Raw genomic sequence first — 20,034 nt, forward strand, 5'->3', positions numbered from 1 at the left:
TAGGGTGCGACGCCACATCGTGCACTGCAGTTGTGTACAGTGGATCAAAGTGCATTTTGCTGTCATAAATACCTAATTAAAATTTAAAAAAAAACTTTTTTGTGGCAAATATTCAATGTATTCAAAAATAGATTGATGCTAGGAACTCCTTTGTACCCATCATCCCGATTTGACAGCTGTTAATATGTGACAAATCTTGTTTCATTTATAGCCCCAACTGTTCCTAATATTCCCTTTCTTGTCCCAAACTATTATTTTAAGCAAATCACAAACATTTTTTTCATTGTAAATATTTCAGAGTGTGTCTCAAAAAAGATTCTCTTTAAAAACAAAGCAGAAAAATAATGATCATGATTAGAATTAATAATAATTTCTTAACATTATTCAATATCCACATAGTTTCATAAAATGTTTTATTTTGCTTTTCAGTTGAATCAGGGTTTAAATCAGGGCCCAGCTGAAGCCCACCGATTGCATTTGGTGGGTATAATCTTTTCTTAGGATTTTAACAATCTATAAGCTCCCCCACTTTCCCTACCTCTCTTTTCCTTGAAATTTTTTAGAGGTGCTGGAGACTGAATCCAGAGGCCCTCTACCATTGAGCTAGACCCCTAGCCCCTTTCATTTTATTTTTGAGACAGGGTCTTGCTAAGTTGCTGAGGCTGGCCTTGAACTTCCCATCCTTCTGCCTGAGCCTCCCGAGTTGCTGAGGTTACAGGCATATGCCATCATACCTGACTTCCTCGCAAATTATTTATTAAAGAAACTTGACATTTGTTTTTTCCAGCATACCAACTTCTGGATTTTGCTGATCACATCCCTGTTGTATCATTTAACATGTTCTTCTGTCTCCTGGTCTTCCTGTAAACTGAGAGATTGGTCACATTTGCATTACGGGTTCATGTTCAGGCACTCTCTGCTTTGGCAGCAAGGACTGCAGGTTCACAGAGTTCTGTGGTCCTTCGTGCTCCCTGATGAACTCTCTCTCGGCATGGTTTCCACAGCAGTCTAAGTGCACAGGTCCTATCCTGCCTGGAATCTCCCTGCCTGCATATTGGAGGAAGTCAGGAAGAAATGGAAACGTGTATCAGGTAGCAGGTAAACTCTGGAGCTGCAGTGGTGACCTGAATGGACAGTCTCCTACCCCAAGGAGCTGAACTCACAGTGACAGAGCAGCCAGAGTCTGCAAAGTTGGAAGGAAACCCATAGGGGATGGAGACAGAAATCTGGGCAAGGGAGTAGGGGAAGGGAGGAGGAGAGGCCAGTGGTAGGAGCCTGCAGGACATAGTGGGGAGCTCTCTGAGGAGGCCAGTCAAGTGAAGGAAGGTACTGGTGGCAGCAGGTAGTGGAGGTGAGAACGGGGGGAGGAGCAAAGGCCCACCCCGGGGTCCCTGACATCAGCACTGGGGGAATGTGGTGAGGGCTCTGGCCCTTGGGAGCTCCTCAGGGCTGTGTGGACCCCAAGGGGGTCTCACACCTAATGTACAGAAATGTTGTTCAAGGTTGCTGATGATGTATCTGGAGAGGTATATCTGAAAAGGAAGTTTATGGGGGAGAAGCTTAAGTCTAAGAATCTAAAAAATTTCTGGCTCTTCTGTGTATTACATTAATAATGAAGGCAATGAGTTGAATGCAAAGTCACATTGGTTGAAAGATAATTTCCAATAATAATACTAATGAGGATTATGCCATCTTTCTCCAAAGCTTTTTCAGTTCTTCATGATACTTCCATGAAAACTTGGTTATTTCTAAGACATTCCTTAAGAAAATAGAAACATTCCTGGACCCAGATTCCAAATAATAAAGACACTGGGAGTGTTTTCAAAATTGTTGGGTTGATTTAAATTTCACTGAAAACAGCTTTAGACAACGGAGTGGTCTGTATGTGGCCTCTGTGCGGTCACTTCCCACCAGCAGCTGGTGGCTGCCAGCTCGTGGCGGCGGCTGGGAAGGCGAGCTGTTCCCACGCTCCCCTGTGCAGCCTGCTGGATGTTTGTGGTGGGGGCTGTTGGACCCTAAGAGACTGGTGGCCAGAGGCCCCTTTGCTGACTCCCTTCTGCGGCCTGGCAGTATATTCTAGAAAAGTCCTGCTGGTGCCAGGTGGTGATGGAAAGAAAACACATCGCCCGAGAAGTTAACAACCTGTGGCATTTGAAGAGTGGGTCATGTCAAGTCCACTGCTGGCTCTCGGAGCGCTTGTCCTTCTCCTGCCTGGCCCCAGATTGGCTCCCCATCTTGAACTCTGCTACCAGGTTCTTGGCAGTTCCAGGAGCTTGGTCTTGGGGTCCTCTCTTCTGTTGTCCCTAACCCTTCCCTGGTTATGAGGTGAGAAGTGATGAGAAGGCTCTGCTGTGGTAGAAGGAGGGGAACAGGCAGAGCATCCTCAAGCCTCTGATGGACTCCCCAGCCTCTGAATGCTGCTCTTTCAGATTTGGGTGCTTCCAATCCATAGCCTCTAGAAGAGCAAAATAGGGTCCATTTGCAAAATCTCTCCTATGTGATTAGAGAATTTTAAAAAGGTCTATATTCTCAAGAAAAGATGGCTGGAGTGGGGTTCCAGCCACCAAGATGTGGGAGGTATCTGGCCTTGCTGGCTAGTTGGCTTTGCAGTAGGCCCTGGACCACACACCCCCACCACCACCACCATGGGGCTGGTGCCCCTGGATCTCAGCGGCCCCTTCCCCATTTCCCGGAGGAGTGTGAGGTTTAGCTGAGTGGGAACAGTGGTGCCTTAAAGGTGACAATGATTTCAAGAAGGCTCTGCATGTGGGAATTAAGACGGCCAACTTTGGAGTCAGGTTCCCTGAGTTAGAATCCAGTGTTGCCACCTATTACTTAGTGGCCTTGGACAAATTGATCAATGTACTGAATTTTCTTTACCAGAAAAATATGGATATTAATAGTACCTGGTCTTCTGGGGTTCTTTGGAGGATTTGATGCTAATAAGATGCTTAGAGCATGGTGAACAGTCTAAACACGTTAACTGTTCCTCTAACCCGATAACCTAGCGGCAGCAAGGAGTGATACCACAGGCCCCTTTCTCTTGGAATTTCAGGTCCTTGGAGGCAGGCACTGGTCCCTTCTCGATTTGTACCCACAGCACTGCACATAGTCCTGGCGAGGGATGGTTCCTCCATCTGTGGAGTAAATTAATTAAGGCCTGAATGGTGACTTATGCTTGGCATTAAAGAAAGCACTTTTATTCCCATGTTTTACTGGAGGTCAGGAGGATACATGGGGAAACTGGAGACTCCAAGTCTGAGAGGCTTGCCCACGCTCTGGCGGCTGGCAGTTGGCAGAGTCCATCCTTGGGATCTCAGCCCTGCTTCCTCACCAGTGCACCTTGCCTGGAGCAGGAAGGCTGGTTTTGTGATTCTCAGATTCCCTTGGGGTTTGTGTGGAGGAGTGTGGGTCCCCATTACAGCGTTCGGTGAGCAGGGCTCCCTCGGGGAAGCGGTCACCTCTGCATCCCCTTGAACCACACTTGGTTTCCCACAGGTCACCACAAATGGCATCATTGCCACCAGTGAACCACCGGCCGAAGAGTCGCACCCTGGACTCTTCCCACCCACCTTCGGCGCCATCGCTCCTTTCTTGGCGGACCTGGACACAACCGGTGGCCTGGGGAAGGTCTACTACCGGGAAGACCTGTCCCCCTCCATCCTGCAGCTGGCGGCGGAGTGTGTCCAGAGGGGCTTCCCAGAGGTCTCTTTCCAGCCCAGCAGTGTGGTGGTGGTCACTTGGGAATCTGTGGCCCCCTACCAGGGGCCCGACAGGAGCCCTGCCCAAGAAGGCAAGGTAAGCGCTGCTGTAGACACGGTGCAGACAGCCTGGACTTCTGCCTTGTGCCACCCTGATGTGTGAAATGTCTGCATTATTGATCAAGACAGGAAATGCCAATTATTTAACAGGCTGGTTACTGCAGGTCTGAAACTTCCGAGAGCTTCTCTGCAAGGGTATGCGAATATGTGTTCCATGCCAGGCACAGTGGCACACAGTGTAAATATATAACTCAGGTGGCTGAGGCTTTGCAAGTTTGTTGCCAGCCTGGGCAACTTGGAGAGATCTGTCTCAAAAAATACAAAGGGGTATAGCTGGGTGGTAAAGTGCCCTGGGCTCACTCCCTGGTACAAAACAAAGTTCTGGCAGCAAGATAGCCTAAAATTTATAAATAAGTACATAATGTGTCCAATGACAACTAAATATAAAGAATGCAAAAGAATGCAAATCCAGAGAGGATCGCCACTTAGCAAAAACAGTGCTGCTAAATGGCAGCCCCTGGTGATCCTGATTCAAATGGCTGATGGTGGAAGGACACTTTCTAATTAAAGAGAGGAATTATGTACATGAAGTGGTAGGTTTTGGTGGCCCAGTACTCTGAGGGATGAGGTGGGGGCAGGCTGTATCAGGGGAGGCAGGAACCACATGTGCCCCTGAGTGTTCAGAACACAGGTCTTTATAACCCAGGTGGGCTCTCTTGGGTGCAGTAGTCAGGAAAGGCCTGGAGACCCTCGACTTGCCCTTGAAGGAGGAAGAGTGTTTGAGTAGGTTGAGAAATGACCTACCATGGCTTTTTGGGGTAGGCCTCAACTTGTCCTATGAAAAGTTCCATTTTTTAAATTTTGATAGGATAACTCCGTAGAGAGAAACTCGAAAGATCCAAAATCACACTAAGGGAGAGGTGCTGCAGACTGATGGTTCCCAAAGTGTGTGCCATGGACCAGCCCTATAAGACAGGCCTTGGGGAAAAGGCCTCCCTTGGCCAATTTAGTTTGGGAAATCTAAAGTTATAGCTCCCTCTTGGTGATTCACTCTGAAGAGTCCTGCAGTAAAGAAACTTGCTTAAATGTGTTTAACTGAGCATTCCCCAAACCTTTTGGTCATATCTTCCCCTCACCCCTACCCCCAAATAAGGCATATCACATGGGGTATGACCTGCATTGCCAGCTGTTACCTGTCAGAGTACCATACTTGGAGAAGCTCCCAACCCCTTGCATAGAGCCTTTGCACGCCCTTCCCAGCACTGTATCGAGTTACCTGCAATTCATACCCCTCCCCATTTGTACAGTGCTTTGCATGTTCTGTCCTTTCTACCGGGGGCATCCTCTCCCTGACCCCTACAGGTGGCACACTGCTCCTACTGGTTCGTTCAGGCCCTTCTGTGAGGCTTTGACCAGCTGTGGCCTCTTCCCCTCCCACCCGTCCAGGCACAGGACACTCCCTCCTTTGGCTCCCACAGTGCTTTGCACCTATTACTGCTGGGGAATCTGTTCCTAGGTTTTGCAAGGCTTTGTTCACATGTCAGCCTCTCTGCCTAGACTGTACATGAAGTACAGGGCCATGTGTTGTTTCCTTCATGTGTACCGAGCTCAGGGCAGTGTGTGGCCTATGGAGAGGTGTTAATGTGTAAGAACATGATTTCTGTCTGGCCTTTCACATGCTGCCTCAGGATGTGGTCTTCCAGCAGTTCTATCAACCAGCTGTACCATGCCCATGACCTCAAGACCAATAAGGAGTACAGCAAAGATTTGGATCGAGGTCTATTTTCTTCCCAAACTCATATTTTTACTACCACATGATGTGATTGGATATGTTTAACGGCCTTGGAAACAAAAGCCACTCTATTCTGTGGGTAGAGATTTGCCAAGTTGCATGAGATTTAGGCCATCATATTGAGGTCCCATCTGTATAATTTTTGGTCAATAAGGTAAGAGTTATGTAAAATATATTCATTAATTAATTAGGAAATGTCATGTGTGTACATAGCTCTGGAGATATTTCAGTGGAGCCATGATGAGAGAGAAGGTGAGAACAAGAAGGTGAGAACTCTCTCTACAGTGCTCTCTGTTCAGAGCTGAGAGAGCTGCACATCTGAAGTTCTGTAGGAATTTTGCCACTGGGTAGCTGAATTTTAACTCATCTCCACAGAGAAACACGTTCCAGGCTGTCCTGGCCTCCTCTGACTCCAGCTCCTATGCCATTTTCCTTTATCCGGAAGACGGTCTGCAGTTCTCCACCACATTCTCCAAGAAGGATGAGAACCAAGTGCCCGCCATGGTTGTGTTCAGTCAAGGTTTAGTGGGATTCCTGTGGACGAGCGACGGAGCATACAACATGTTTGCTAATGACCCAGAGTCGATTGAAAACTTGGCCAAGTACGCTTTCTTTGCTCCTCAGTGGATTCTTTCCTAATAATATTATTATTTTACCAAGGGAAATGCAATGGGCATTACAGATCATTCCCCAAACATGTTTCTGCAGATTTAAATTTTATATGTAGTTTTTCATATTAATGAAGTATGATTTTTCTAAAAGCTTAAGGGAACATACTCGGAACCAACAGGTATGCTATTTTTTAGAAGTCGCCCTTGTTGAGAACAGTTTCCACCATGTCCTGTAGAAGTCAGGAATAAGGGTCATTCACACCTGTCCTCTGCCAGGAACTGAAGGCTGATGAAATACGAACCCCTCCTCCCCATGACAGAGAGACACTCCTACAACATCGACTATGCTCAGTGCTCTCAGGCCATGGCAGTGTTGACCAGAGGGGAAAAGCCCTGTCTGGTTTCTATAAATTAAAATTTTTCCCTCTCTCATTTCTCTTTAAAAAACAAAGGCTAAATCCAGCCTCTCCTGATTTCATATTTTCCAACCTAGCCTAAAACCCTCTGTGCTTTATTCTGTGGGCTCCTGGTGGATGCTAACAGCTGGTTTTATGATGGCAGAGGAGCCCAGGTTCTTAGTGCTTGCTTGTTTCTGTGGTATAAATAGTCCCTCTGGGGTCAAGTTCAGGCTACTAGTGCCATGTCACTCAGTGCATAACTGAGAAAAGATGCACCTTATGTACACTCTCACCATAAAGATACCATGGACTCTAACCCCAAAACACGGATACATGTCAAGTAAATAGGACGTGATGAGTTTTGAGTATTTCTTGCCTTTTAAAACATATACTTTATTTAATTGTAAATTTATATTATTTCATTTTTTGCAATGGCTATGTTTAATAACTGGCTTGGAAAATTTCTAAAAATTCAGCAGATTTCCATCATATAATGTGATCATTTTGTGTAATTTTGTGATAGGACATCTCTGATCACAGATATGTAAGAACAGTAAAGATCGTGGAGCGAGAAGTAGGGCTTAGGGTTATTCTGCTGCCCTGGATAAAATACCTTTGGATCTGGCATCTCATTGGCTTTTCACTACACCCTTTGAACACAAAATGGTAAATTGAGACCTGCATAGAATCCCACAGCTAGGGAAGTTGGGGTTTTAATAAACCAAATCTGCACTGTTTTTACTCACAGGGTGTCTGACACCAAATATATGTTTGTTTTTTCCCTCTCATACCAACCAATTCTCCAATGCTCTGGACACGGACTGTGAGTCCTGAATTTCCATTTCAACTCTGGCACTAACTTCCTGCAGTTAAGGGCGGCCCCACAGGTGCAGGGCCCAGCCCTACCACATTGCTCCACTTCAAAAACCAGGCACCAGCCCTACAGCCCCACCTGCACCTCTCACTTCCCAGCAAGGACTTGGGGCCTCCCGACTCTGTCCTCAGGTTCAGTTATTCAATGGAAGAGTTCACAGAGCCCAGAAAAGTGCCTTACTCACTATTACCAGTCTGTTATAAAGGACATGCCATAGGGACAACCAATTGAAGAGAACACAGGGCATGGTAGGGGAAGGGTACTGAGCTCCCAGGCCCTCCCCACCACCTCACCTCCCAGCACTGCCAGGTGTTCACCAACCCAGTTCTCCAAGCCCTCACATGTAGGGTTTTTCATGGAGGCTTTGTTACATGGGTGTTGGTTATTGACTGAATCCCAGCTGGTCTCTCCAATCTGGAGGTGGAGGTGGAGGTGGGGGTGGGGTGGGGTGGGGTGGGACTGGGATGGGACAGAACCTTCTCACTCTCTCATTATGGCTTGGTCTGTCAGGCCACCATTCCCTAATCTGAGGCTATCTGTGAGCCCTCCAGCCACCAGTCAACTCACTAGCTTACAAAGGACACTTCTTTTCTATTATTTTGGAAATTCTAAGTGTGTACAGAATTCTTGAGTTAGGAACCAGGGACAGAGACCAACTGTATGTTCTCTGTTAAATCACACCATGCCATGGAGAGCATGTAGTGGAGAAAATGAATGACCGCAGACACCTTAGCACGTAAGGTAGGGCAGATAACAAGTGGTCAGTACAGCAGGCAGCCTTGTGAATCCTGCTAAAGTCTTTTAGACCATCTGGGAATGGTGGAGGCTGAGCCCTTGCTAGTGTTGTGCCCACTGGGGTACAGCCTCCCCAGATTGCCCTGGACCACCTGAGCTCTAGGATAACCAGACACAATGGCTGCTGCCCTCCCACTCCATCCAGGCCCTGCTGGTGGGAGAGGGAGATGGGTTTCAGATCGACAGGGGTCCCCAGGGTTTATCCCCTGCTGGCCAGTTTTCAAGAAGCCTTCCTTGCCCCCTAGGAGTAGCAACTCTGGGCACCAAGGCGTGTGGGTGTTTGAGATCGGGAGTCCGGCCACGGCCAGTGGCGTAGTACCTGCAGATGTGAACCTCGGACCAGATGATGGAGCACAGTATGAGGAGGAGGATGAAGATTATGACCTGGTGACTCCTCCTGTGGGCCTGGAGGATGTGGGCACCACATCCTTCCCCTACAAGACTTCAAGGAGGGGAGACACTGACACATACAATGTCCCCAGTGTCCTCTCCCCCCGTCATGGGGCTACTGAGAGACCCTCAGGATCCTCCACAGAGAGGACCAGGTCCTTCCAACTGCCAGCGGAGAAGTTTCCCCAGCAGCACCCCCAGGTCATCGATGTGGATGAAGTGGAGGAAACGGGAGTTGGTAAGACCCCTCAAGACCAGTCAAGTTGCAGTTGGACCCTTGGGTTTCTAGAGGGGAGTACTGCTGGGGTGTGGGTTACATGCTTTGTGTGGGGGCTTCTAAGAGTGGGTGCTTAGGGAAGAGGGGCTGAACTCAGAGCTGGGCACATGGGGGTGTAGCCCTGGTGCCTTTGAAGAGCCCAGTGATCTCTCCTGGGATTAAGACTATGGTTCTAGAGACAAGGGGTGCCAGGTGTCCTCTTTCAAGATTCCTCGTATTCCATTCTGTCTGTTTTAAAGAGAAACATGCTTTAGAGTTATTTTGAAAGTCAGAATTTCTTATTTGTGACTTCTGAGATCAGAAATGTATTCACCCACCTGAAAAAACATTGTAAAAGTTCTTTTGGCTATTTATGTGGCTTATCTTTGACATGTATTTCCTCTTGGTTTTTTGGAATTAGAATGGCTGATTATTTTTCCTCCCAGGACCTCTCAGTCTCAGAGTTGATTTGTGAAGATTAAAAAATTCAAAATGAGCAGATGCCCTTTAAAAAATAGTTTCACAGGGCTGGGGTTGTGGCTCAGTGGTAGAATACTCGCCTAGCGTGAGTACTCAGCAACACATAAAATAAATAAATAAAACAAAGGTGTTTAAAAAATAGTTTTACAGTTTAATATCTGTTAGTCAACTATATTGGGGTTTTTCTACATTTTGAGGAAAAAATAGTTTGAACATGATTTAATTTGTCTAATAAGAGATGTTCAAACTAAAGTGTGTTTTTTTTCTCTTGAGATTGCTGTATAATCCTTTGAGACTTATGGGTGGGATGGTTTAAGCCTTTGAACCTATTTTTTATGATTCTTTACTGTTTCTACTAAGAAGTTATCATGAGGCCCCAGGAGAGTCTAGTTCTTTTCACACTCTTCATTTTTTTTTTTTTTAATTTCTCCTTATTTGTTTTGATGTATCTCATAGTGATAGTCAGAAAGGCTGGTTCTTATTGAGCACCCCAAACTACAGACAGGATGGGGTGCTTACCAAGCAATGTGATCACTCACTTCTGAGGCACAAAAATGAAGGAGTTGAATTTGGCAGCAGGACGAGGACATGGGCTTCTGTCTCAGGGTTCCCCATACACACTGCACTGGGATTCCTGGGGTGAGGCCCACATCTCTCAGGCTGTGGCACTCTGTCATGGGTCCAGTTTAATCTTCTGAAGAGTTCACTATGCTTATTTGCAGACATTGAGCCTGAAGACTCATCCTATTTCCACCCTTTCTAGGTATCTCTGAAATTCTCATTTGTGAAGCTGTTGCATTTAAAGAAGACCCTACCTAGCCCCAACAACTTAAGACGGTGTATTACTTGATACTGGAAAAAGCCTAGATTTGAACTCAAAATGTGTCTGTAACAGATGTTTTACTGTCCCTCTATTCCAGTTATTCTATTGTGTTTATTAGAAAGGTCAGCCTTCTGTGGTCAGCAGTGCATTCCTGGTGTTGTCTGCATAGTCACCCTCAGGTCACAGTGGACCCCCTGAGAGTTGGTCACAGCTGGGGCTTATGCAATCAGTGTCCCCTTTTGAGTCAGGGCCCAAGTGCTTCTTGCTGTGAACATTATCCTTACACACACCGGAAATTCCCTTACCAGCCTGCAGGACCAGTGGAATCTACCTGGGGTTAAACTTTACTTTGATCTTCACTGGTAACAGTCAATTATAAATGAGATCATTACTCCCTCTAAAAGTTCACTCTTCTTGTGCTTTTGAACTCATTCCAAATTAATTTGCTATGGATCATTAAATTTAATGGGCTAGTTCATGATTCTAATAAAATGAACTTGGGAGGTGGGAATTTGAACTAGGAGAGATTCTTTTTGATACTTGGGTCAAAGACTTTTTTTAGAACAACTGTAACTGAGGGATTATTTCTGATCAGCTTTTGAATTGTTCCCGGGGAGAAAGGAGGAGATTTACATAAATATGTAGTAAATACACGTACTTAATGGTTGCTAAAATGGCAAATTTTATGTTATATATATTTTGCCACAAGAAAAAAAAGAAAAACAAAGATATATTTTAAGGTTCCCCCAAATGTGAAGCTGATCCTTCTGGCCACATCAGACATCACATTCGTTGGACTCTGAATGGCAGAGCTTCAGTGATACCAGGAACCCTGGGTTATAAGTGGTTCTAGTAGTTCAGTCTTGTCAGGTCTCAGTTGTTTTAGACCAGTTGTGCACAGCGGAGCCCTGTCACCCTGCTAACTGTGTACAGTGGGCTAGGGTCTTCCATGGTGAGCTGGGTCCCCAACGCCCAGGCAGGTAGGGCTCTGCAGAGCTTGGGGGCGCCCTGGGAGATGCCTCCTGGTCCCGCACAGTGCTGACCCGTGTGCCCTTCTTTCCTGAAACAGTGTTCAGCTACAACACGGACTCCCGGCAGACGTGCGCCAACAGCAGGCACCAATGTTCGGTGCACGCTGAGTGCAGGGACCACGCCACAGGCTTCTGCTGCCGCTGCGTGGCGGGCTACACCGGCAACGGCAGGCAGTGCGTTGCAGAAGGTAACTGGTCCTTACTGCTCAGCTTGGGGGAGGAGGAGGAGTGGGGTTTTGCTTCTGTGTGTGTCTATAGTGCAGCTAGTCCCAGTGGCAGGATCGTGGGAGGTTTGTGCGGAGTGCCACCACTCTCCCCTGTGCCTTCCCCTAATCTAACCTACCTTCCTCTGGACATGCCCATTTTTCTAACATGGAGAAGTTCCTTTCTTTCCTGTGCTACTTCTGCATCTTGGAGGTGACCACCTCTGGGAGCATCTAGTGTCCCTCTTCATGGCAACCCCAGGGCTGAAGTGTCACAGCCTGGACCAGGTGTTGTTTAGCCCCTTCACCTGCCACAGTCTCTGCCAGCCTTCTCCATGTCCTTGTCCTTGGAGTCTCTACCTGGTGCAGTTCACTGACCTGTCTTAATGGTAGTGGCCCCTGGCTGGACCCAGGGATGCTGGCTTAGCCCGTGGCTTGCAGCGGGTCAGGTTTACCCCAGAGGTCCTCCCTGTGTTTCTCTTTCCTGGTGCCCTGAAATCATAGCAGGGCTGTGGTGGAGCTCAGGGGTGCACTCTGTTAATCCCAGAGCGCTGGACCACTGTGGGACCAGCTCCAAAGGGGACTCTAGGATGGGCTGTGGGCTCTGAAGTCCTTCCTCAGAACTGGTCTTGATGCTCCCAGATGGTCAGAGGAATCTTCTCTGGGCAAATCCAGTTCACTCAGAGTGAGGCCAGAATTAAAAAAGCAAAACAAAACAACAACAACAACAAAAAAAAAAAACCCCACTACACTAAGCCTTTGTCCCTTCATCTGCCACCAATTGCTTCCCTTCTCATGGGTCAGTTTCCTTGTATGCTTAATGAGAACTTCAATTGCTTTGTAAAATCCTACTAAATGAATCCCAGTTGGAGAAATGTGTTCTGCTTTTCAGATTCTTTGCCATAGCTGTTGTTAAGTCAGGTCATTTTAATTTGCCAGAAGCAAAACATTGTTTCCTTCTGAGTCTTAATTAAAGTTTTTTTTTTTTAATTTCTATTTTTTAAAAATACTACCTTCAGCCATGGAAGAAAATTCAGTATACTTTTCATGTTAATTTGGGGGTTGTTTTTAACTTCTTTAGAGTGTTTTCTATTTTCTTCCAAATCTCCTCACCCCAGGGATTGTGTGCCTTTGCCTCTTTGTTTCAGGCTTGGCTTTTATACCTCCCCACCCTGGAGAAGCTTCCAAAATCCACAATGAGAGCTTATTCTTAAAGAGCAACCTCATCAACCCCCCTTCCCCCTAACCCCCACCAAAAAGAGCAGAGCTCGGAATGCTGAGCAGTTTGTTTGGCAGCAAGCTCAGAGATCACAGACTGTTCAGCCACAAATTTTGATGTTATATACACACCCCATAATAGTTTCGTGGTTTAAATATTTGTTGCATTCTTGCTACTTAATTTTTTTTTTCCTAGCTCAAAGTTTGATGGAAAGTTTCTGTTGGTTGTGTCCACTTGGCTTTCCGGCCTGTTTCTGGATTTGTTCTGGGATGCATTTTTTCGCTATTAGCCTGCTGGATTCATAGCATTCTCCAGTGTAATCGAACAATGTGTGCAGAATTGCTCTGTCAGATAGGACCTGGCTTGTGAGTGACCCTGTTTAGCAATCTGGGCATGTCCTATCAACAAAAAGTCACCAGAACATAGGGAGCCCCCAAGATATGAGCCCATCTGTGTAGGATTATTCCACAAAGTTTACTGAGAATTTACTAAGTGAAGAAACCTGCCAAGAACAAGTGAGGGGGATGGGTGAGTCATGTTCCTGGTGATTCAAATCCAGGAGGATAAACAAGATACATGCTCAGTAGCTGATAGAATTTAATTCACTGTCACATCTAAGCAACCAAGGTGACCTTCATTTTATCTTCTATTTACCTCTTCCTTCGGCTTTTGTTTTTTTGAGATACAGTTCACATACCTGATTAAGATAGACAATTAGATGGGTTTAGTAGATTCACAATGTTGTGCGACTATCGCCTCTGTCTAATCCTAGGACATTTTCATCACTGTCACTCTCAGCAGCCACTCTTAATTCCCCAGAGTTCCCAGCTGCATCCACCACCAGCCTTCTTTCTGTTCCTGTAGGTTTTTCCTGTTCTGGACGTTTCATATCAATGGAGTCATGTGATTGTGGCCTGTTGTGTCTGGCTTCTTTCACTCAGCACAGTGTTTTCAAGGTTTATCCATGTTGAAGTCCACATGAGCATTTCATTCCTTTTTCTCGCCAAATACTACCTGTGGATGGATAGTCGTATTTTGTTTATCCATTCATCGGGTGATGGGCCTTTGGATTGTTTCCGTTTATAGCTGTAATGAGGAAAGCTGCTAAGAACATCTGTGTACAGACTTTGGTGTGGACATATGTGTTCTGTTCTCTTGGGTATATACTGAGGAATTGGAATTATTGGGTCATATGGTAGCCTTCAGTTTTCTTATCTAAATACAATAAGAGCAATTTAATGTCTTTAGTTCTTATTATTTTTATTTATTCAACAATACCAAATTCATACAAGTTATAAATATTCAGATATGTAATGCAGAAAAATGATTCACCATACTCTTCCGACTTAGCTTCTGTTAGCAGTTTTCCCCCAGCTGTAGGCTAACACTCATGAAGGTAGTTTCTAAAGCCAATGATATTTTCCATGTGCTGTGTCAGGTATCAATCACATCGTTTCCAGTTGCCTAAAAGAAACTTCCCTCTGCCCCAGTCTACCAAGTGGCTGTGTTTCAGAGGACCTGTCTGTGGTCTGTGACGCTCACCCTGCCCATATCTCTTCTGGATTGTGCTATGTGAAGCTGCAGGACTCACGTGTCCACCCTAAACTTGGGAAATAAGACATACTTGAGCCCATGGGCTTGTTTTGTGGATCAGTCGCCACATGCCCCAGATTCCTAGGGCCATTCAGTTTAGTTTCAGTGCTGTCCTGGAGAATGAGTAATTCTGCTCTTTTACTCTCAAAAGATCTTTTATATGATCTAAGGTGCTATTGTGCTGGCAAGTGTGTCTGTGATATTGCTCTTCTCCTGGAATTACTTGCCTCTGAAGTTCCAGATCACGCGGTGACTCCCAGTGGAGCTATCTTTCACTCTGTCCACTGTCAGTGACCTGGAAGAGAGGCAGCCACATTGGAATTTCTAAGACTCCCAGTGCATGGTCATGGCTGTGGTTGCATATGTTTTCCCAGTGCTTTCTTCATGAATGGGTGCAGGCTCTGTGGACACGCTCCTTTGGAAGGCTTGCTGGAAAGCCTTCTCCACCTCTTCCTTTTGTTTCTGGCTCAGGTTCCCCTCAGCGTGTCAATGGCAAGGTGAAGGGAAGGATCTTTGTGGGGAGCAGCCAGGTCCCCGTTGTCTTCGAGAACACCGACCTCCACTCCTACGTGGTGATGAACCATGGACGCTCCTACACGGCCATCAGCACCATTCCCGAGACCATCGGCTATTCTCTGCTTCCTCTGGCGCCCATTGGAGGCATCATTGGATGGATGTTTGCAGTGGAGCAGGACGGATTCAAGAATGGGTTCAGCATCACTGGTAATTTACATCTGACGTTAAGATCAGAGTTTAACGGGGGGCCTGGGAAGGCCTGGGAATGAGTGGAGAGGGCACCCTGAGCCTGCAGGCAGCTTTTGATAAGCATTTTGTCTGTAGAAGGGTACACTATAGTTCTGCTCTGGAAATACAACGATGAGGTCAGATTAACACATAGTACTTATTAACTGAGACTGCCTAGAATTGTTTTGAACAGGGAGCAATTTCTTGGTGGCTATTCAGAATAGAAATCTCTACAGAGCAAGTGATGTCAGCTCACATATCCCCACAGCCAGAAGGGCGGTGCTGGGGCTTTCCTCCTCCTCCTTATCAAGCCTTTCTCCAAATTCCAAAGCAATCTGAGCTGACTGGACATTCCCTCAGTATCTTGTCAGAGAATAGGAACCTGCCATGTCCAGCTGGTGAATTAAGCCTGATAACCATCACCCTCAAGATCTAAGGAAGCCATGAAGGCTCTTGGAGACTGTGCCCTGTTGAGGAAAGTGCAGGCCTTCATGGATATGTGGGCAGATAACTGGGGGATATTCCCTTGGTGTGATGGGAGCCCCTCCTTTGCTGTGCCAAGGCCAGTCCACCTGAGGGTGCCAGGGCCCATTCCTGGACACAGCTGGGTGGAGGAGCCTCATCCTTCATCTCTGGGCACCCCCTGTCATGCTGGGTGTCACCTCTCTATACCTGCCTTCCCTCCCTCACTGCCTGAGGTATCTGAGCGTTAGCCTGGGCTGGTTAGTGGACACTCTGCTGGGAGCAGAGCCTCTGCCTTGGCTTTACCCTGGTCATCATCCATAAGTTAGATGTGAAAATGCACAATTTTCTGAAGTGTGGCCATTTAGAAAGGAGAGAACCTGGCGTGAACAGGGTGCACTACCCTAAGACTTGCCGGTTTGGGCCTGGGTCTTCTTCCTGTTCTATAGGCCTGTGTATTTTGAATATTGTAACCACATCCATGTTCTCACGCAAGCAAGATGCTCTTTGCAGACAGCTGAGCTGCAGCAGCCCACTGACCCTGCTCTTCCTAGCACAGCTTCCCCAGGGTGCTGCTTGTAGTGGGTTACTACTAATGGGTGACGCTCTGTAGCATAGGAGAGGGGGAATTTCAAATTCCCTGCACCAGCAAACCTTTGTAACTCTTAATTTCTCCAGGACTTATGTTATTAATTGGATATTTCCCTGGAAATTGGGTAATGACAAAGCAGAAGTTGTCACACGTTTCCTGCAAAAGGCAATTTAGTAAATACTTAAAGCTTGGCCTGAATATTTTAGGCTGCATGGCTTCTGTTGCAGCCACTGAACTCTGTTACTGCAGAGAGAAAGCAACCGTCGACAGTATGTACACGGAGGAGGCTGTGTTTCAGTAAAACCTTATTAATGGGCATTGAAGTTTCAATTTCATATATTTTTCACATGAAACAACATTCTTATTTTGATTATTTTTAACCATTTTAAAATGTAAAGAGCATTCTTCTCTTGAGATTGATGCAAAGGAGGCAGCCCGTGTGGCCCAGCCCGGGGGCCTGGTTTGCTGTCCCCTCCTGTGGTGGGGGCATGCCCTTGTGGACAAGGGGGAGCATTCCCCTGCCTGTCTGGGCTGCTGCCTTGCTCAGACCAGGGGGAGGTCCCAGCTCAACACCGAAGCCAGTGATCTCAGGGTGGTATCTGGTACTGTTGATGGTTTTCCCTGAGCAATGGGCCCATCCTGACTGGGACTTAGCTGTTTCAAAAATTATCACCTTACTGTCATCACAGAACGCTGGACAATTGTGCAGAACATTTGTTTTTTAATTTTTTTTTTACTTGTAGATGGACATCATACCTTTATTTTATTTATTTTTTATGCGGTGCTGAGAATCCAACCCAGTGCCTCACACATGCTAAGCAAGCACTGAGCCACAACCCCAGCCCCCAAACACTTTTTAACATATTTCCTGTCCTCTAATCCCTATAAGATAGATTGTCCCCCTTTTATAACATCAGGAAATGAAGGCTCAGAGGAGTTAAGCAACTTATTCAAGTTCACCCAGCCAGAAGGAGGCATGCTGGGAGCAGACACAAGTCCCCTGCTTTTTCTGACCCAGCCTGGAGCCAGTGCATTGAGATGCTGGTGTGTGGCTGGGAAGCGACTTCTGTCCTCTGCGAGTCTTTATTGGACCACTGGGATTCCTCAGTGTCTCCAGCCCCATGTCCTACCAGCCAGGCTGAAGCACCTTCAGAGGAGGTCCCTGCCCACTCGCACCTTGTGGCATTGCCCTCGAGCCTGTGATGGGAAGGAGGGTGGCCTGACCGCGGAATGACAGGCCACTGTTGCTTTCCAGGGGGCGAGTTCACCCGGCAGGCTGAAGTGACCTTTGTGGGCCACCCTGGCAAGCTGGTCATCAAGCAGCAGTTCAGTGGTATCGACGAGCACGGGCACCTGACCATCGACACGGAGCTGGAGGGCCGCCTGCCGCAGATCCCGTTCGGCTCCTCTGTGCACATGGAGCCTTACACAGAGCTCTACCACTACTCCAGCTCTGGTGAGTCCCAGCCTGGGCCAGCCCAGGGACAGCGCCACATTACCCTGTGCTCCAACCAGCTTTGTGCCCTCGTGGGCCTGGCCACTCTGGGGTCTGGAGGGTATTATGCAGACCTTCGCTTATTACACTTTCTGTCCCCCAGTGATAGACATGGGGTGTACTTGTAGGGAATTGGTGCAAAACAGGAATAAGCTTAACTTGGAAATTAATTTAAGAGTAATTCCCTTCCCCATCATCTATCATCAAATATCCCAACATATTCCATAGTTCAAAATAAAATAATATAATTTTACCGTAATAAACATCTATCTGTAGCTTTTAAACTGCATTTATTCTCTATTTGTTACCAAAAAGAATTCCACACACCATGTATCCAGCTTTATCCATTGTTAACATTTTGCCAGGTCTCTGCGTATGCATGTGTGTGTGTTTATGTGTGTGAACATGTATGCAGTTTTTTTCCTGACCATTTGAGAGTGGGTTGTATACATCACAGTAGTTCATCTCCTAAACACTTCATGTGTTTTTCCTAAGAACAAAGACATTCTACATTATAACAATCAAAATCAGGAAATTTAATACTGATATGATTATACAACTTATAATTGGATGTATTATTTTATGTAGATCAGTTCTGCTGGATGCCTGTTAATTTAAGTCCTTATCCTGTGTTCTAAAGTTCAGGCTATTTCCAGCTCTCCTCTCATGAGGAGTTGAAATGACCATCTTCATATAACTCTTGGCCAGATTTCTGACTTTTCTGAGACTCAGTTCCTAGAAACAGAGGTACTCAGTCAAACAATAGGACTTTATTTAAAAGGCCCCTATGAAATCACTGTCCAGGGCCCTGGGCTTGGTCCAGTCCTGGGGTGGGAGCCTGTGGGGGAGCCCCAGGGCCATGGGGCGCAGCCTGCCGGGCCAGATGGCCTTTCTGGCAGGCGGCGTGTGGGAGCGGGACAGGAGGCAGCCACTGACTGGTGTTTACCCTTTGGCTTTCATATTTCTATTATGGAGCAAACTGCAGCAGAGCACAAAACTATAAAGAGTCTTTTATACTTTTTTTTTAAAATAGGAAGTGGAGGGTTTCGTCGCATGGGCGAATAGCAGCTGTTCTGTGTTGGGGTGGCCTTTCCTCTCCTCTGCTGAGGTTTGCTCAGGACACTTGAGTAGTTTTGCCAAAACTGGCTGCTAAGATGCGTTTAGTTTTCCATTTTTTAAAATATGACAGCACTGCTTTATTGGGGTGGTGTGGTGCAAACCCTGTTTACTGACTCCTAAGTGAAGTCAACTACAGAAAGCAGGGAGCATGCTGCTCGTCATATAGTGAGTGCTCAGGAAATGGTGGTTGTCTTGGTAATAGGGTTTGCTTGCTTCCCCAAATTTTACCTATGTGACTTCATCTAATCTGCACCCAGCTCATTCTGCAAAAGAAACCGAAGCTAGTGCTGCTGGCAGCTGGTGGGCAGTCTCATCCAGGTCTGTCTCCTGAGCTCTTCCTGCCAGACGTTGCCTCTAGTTCTGGGAGTCCTAGGCACCTACAGAGAGTTACTTGATTCACAAAGGAGCCGATATTAATAACGCCAGGGCTATCAGTGATGGTCAGGGACATGTGGCAGGCAGCGTGTGTGGCCTTCCTCCTCCAGCCCTCTGGTTGCATCATGGACCGGACGCCACCTGTGGTTTCAAAGCCCTGGATGAGGAGATGAAGGTCTCTGTCTTTCTCCCACCCAGTGATCACTTCCTCCTCCACGAGGGAGTACACGGTGATGGAGCCCGAGCGGGACGGGGCCACGCCTTCCCACACCTACACCTACCAGTGGCGCCAGACCATCACCTTCCAGGAGTGTGTCCATGACGCCTCCCGGCCGGCCCTGCCCAGCACGCAGCAGCTCTCGGTGGATAGCGTGTTCGTCCTGTACAACCAGGAGGAGAGGATCCTGCGCTACGCTCTCAGCAACTCCATCGGGCCTGTGCGGGGTAAGGGACGGAGCCGTGCCTCTCTGCCCTCGCTCTTTGGAAACTCCGCTCTGTGACTTTGGGGTTTTTAATCTCTTACTCTCCTAGGAAAACTGTGCTCAAATGTCTTCTGAAAAAAAAAATTGCTTGTCAACTGTGATTCTTGCCAAACCCAGTTAGGATTCTGCGGGGCGGGGTGCCAAAAGCTAACAGATGAGTGACGCTTCGGGGTCCCAAGCAGCTGGCTTGGACAGGACATTTTAAATTTTTTGTTTTTGTTTTTAATTGGTACATTAATACTCCTACATATTAGTGGGGTATAGTAATTCATTTCTATGCAGGTATACTATGTATGATGATCAGGTCAGGGAAATTGGGTATTCATCCCTTAAACGTTATCATTTCTTCGAGTTGGGACAGTCTTAATTCCCTCTGTTGGCTATTTTGAAGTAAGTGCCGTTAACCTCAGTCCCCTGCTGGGCTATAGAATGTGAGGAGTTATTCCTCCCATCCAGCTGCACCCCGTGAGCCCCCTTTCCCCTCTCCTCGCTGTCCTCTGGTTTCCACTATTCTACTCTTACTTCTATGAGATCAACTA

At 46.9% G+C, this 20,034-nt stretch overlaps 1 protein-coding gene across 1 annotated transcript in view; it reads left to right on the top strand.

The window, feature by feature from the left end:
* The window catches only part of Nid1 (nidogen 1), a 70,630-nt gene that overhangs the window by 10,549 nt on the left and 40,047 nt on the right, over positions 1 to 20,034 (top strand). Inside the window, exons 2-8 of the mRNA XM_046432050.2 lie at positions 3,499 to 3,798; positions 5,929 to 6,155; positions 8,477 to 8,859; positions 11,250 to 11,399; positions 14,698 to 14,949; positions 17,280 to 17,480; positions 19,212 to 19,457. Coding sequence (XP_046288006.1) covers positions 3,499 to 3,798; positions 5,929 to 6,155; positions 8,477 to 8,859; positions 11,250 to 11,399; positions 14,698 to 14,949; positions 17,280 to 17,480; positions 19,212 to 19,457 — 1,759 coding nt within the window. The remainder of the gene's footprint in view (positions 1 to 3,498; positions 3,799 to 5,928; positions 6,156 to 8,476; positions 8,860 to 11,249; positions 11,400 to 14,697; positions 14,950 to 17,279; positions 17,481 to 19,211; positions 19,458 to 20,034) is intronic.

The sequence above is a fragment of the Marmota monax genome, unplaced genomic scaffold (genome assembly GCF_021218885.2).
Source record: "Marmota monax isolate L192 unplaced genomic scaffold, Marmota_monax_Labrador192_F-V1.1 WCK01_AAM20220418_F8-fsc00071, whole genome shotgun sequence".
In the NCBI taxonomy this organism is placed as follows: Eukaryota; Metazoa; Chordata; class Mammalia; order Rodentia; family Sciuridae; genus Marmota; species Marmota monax.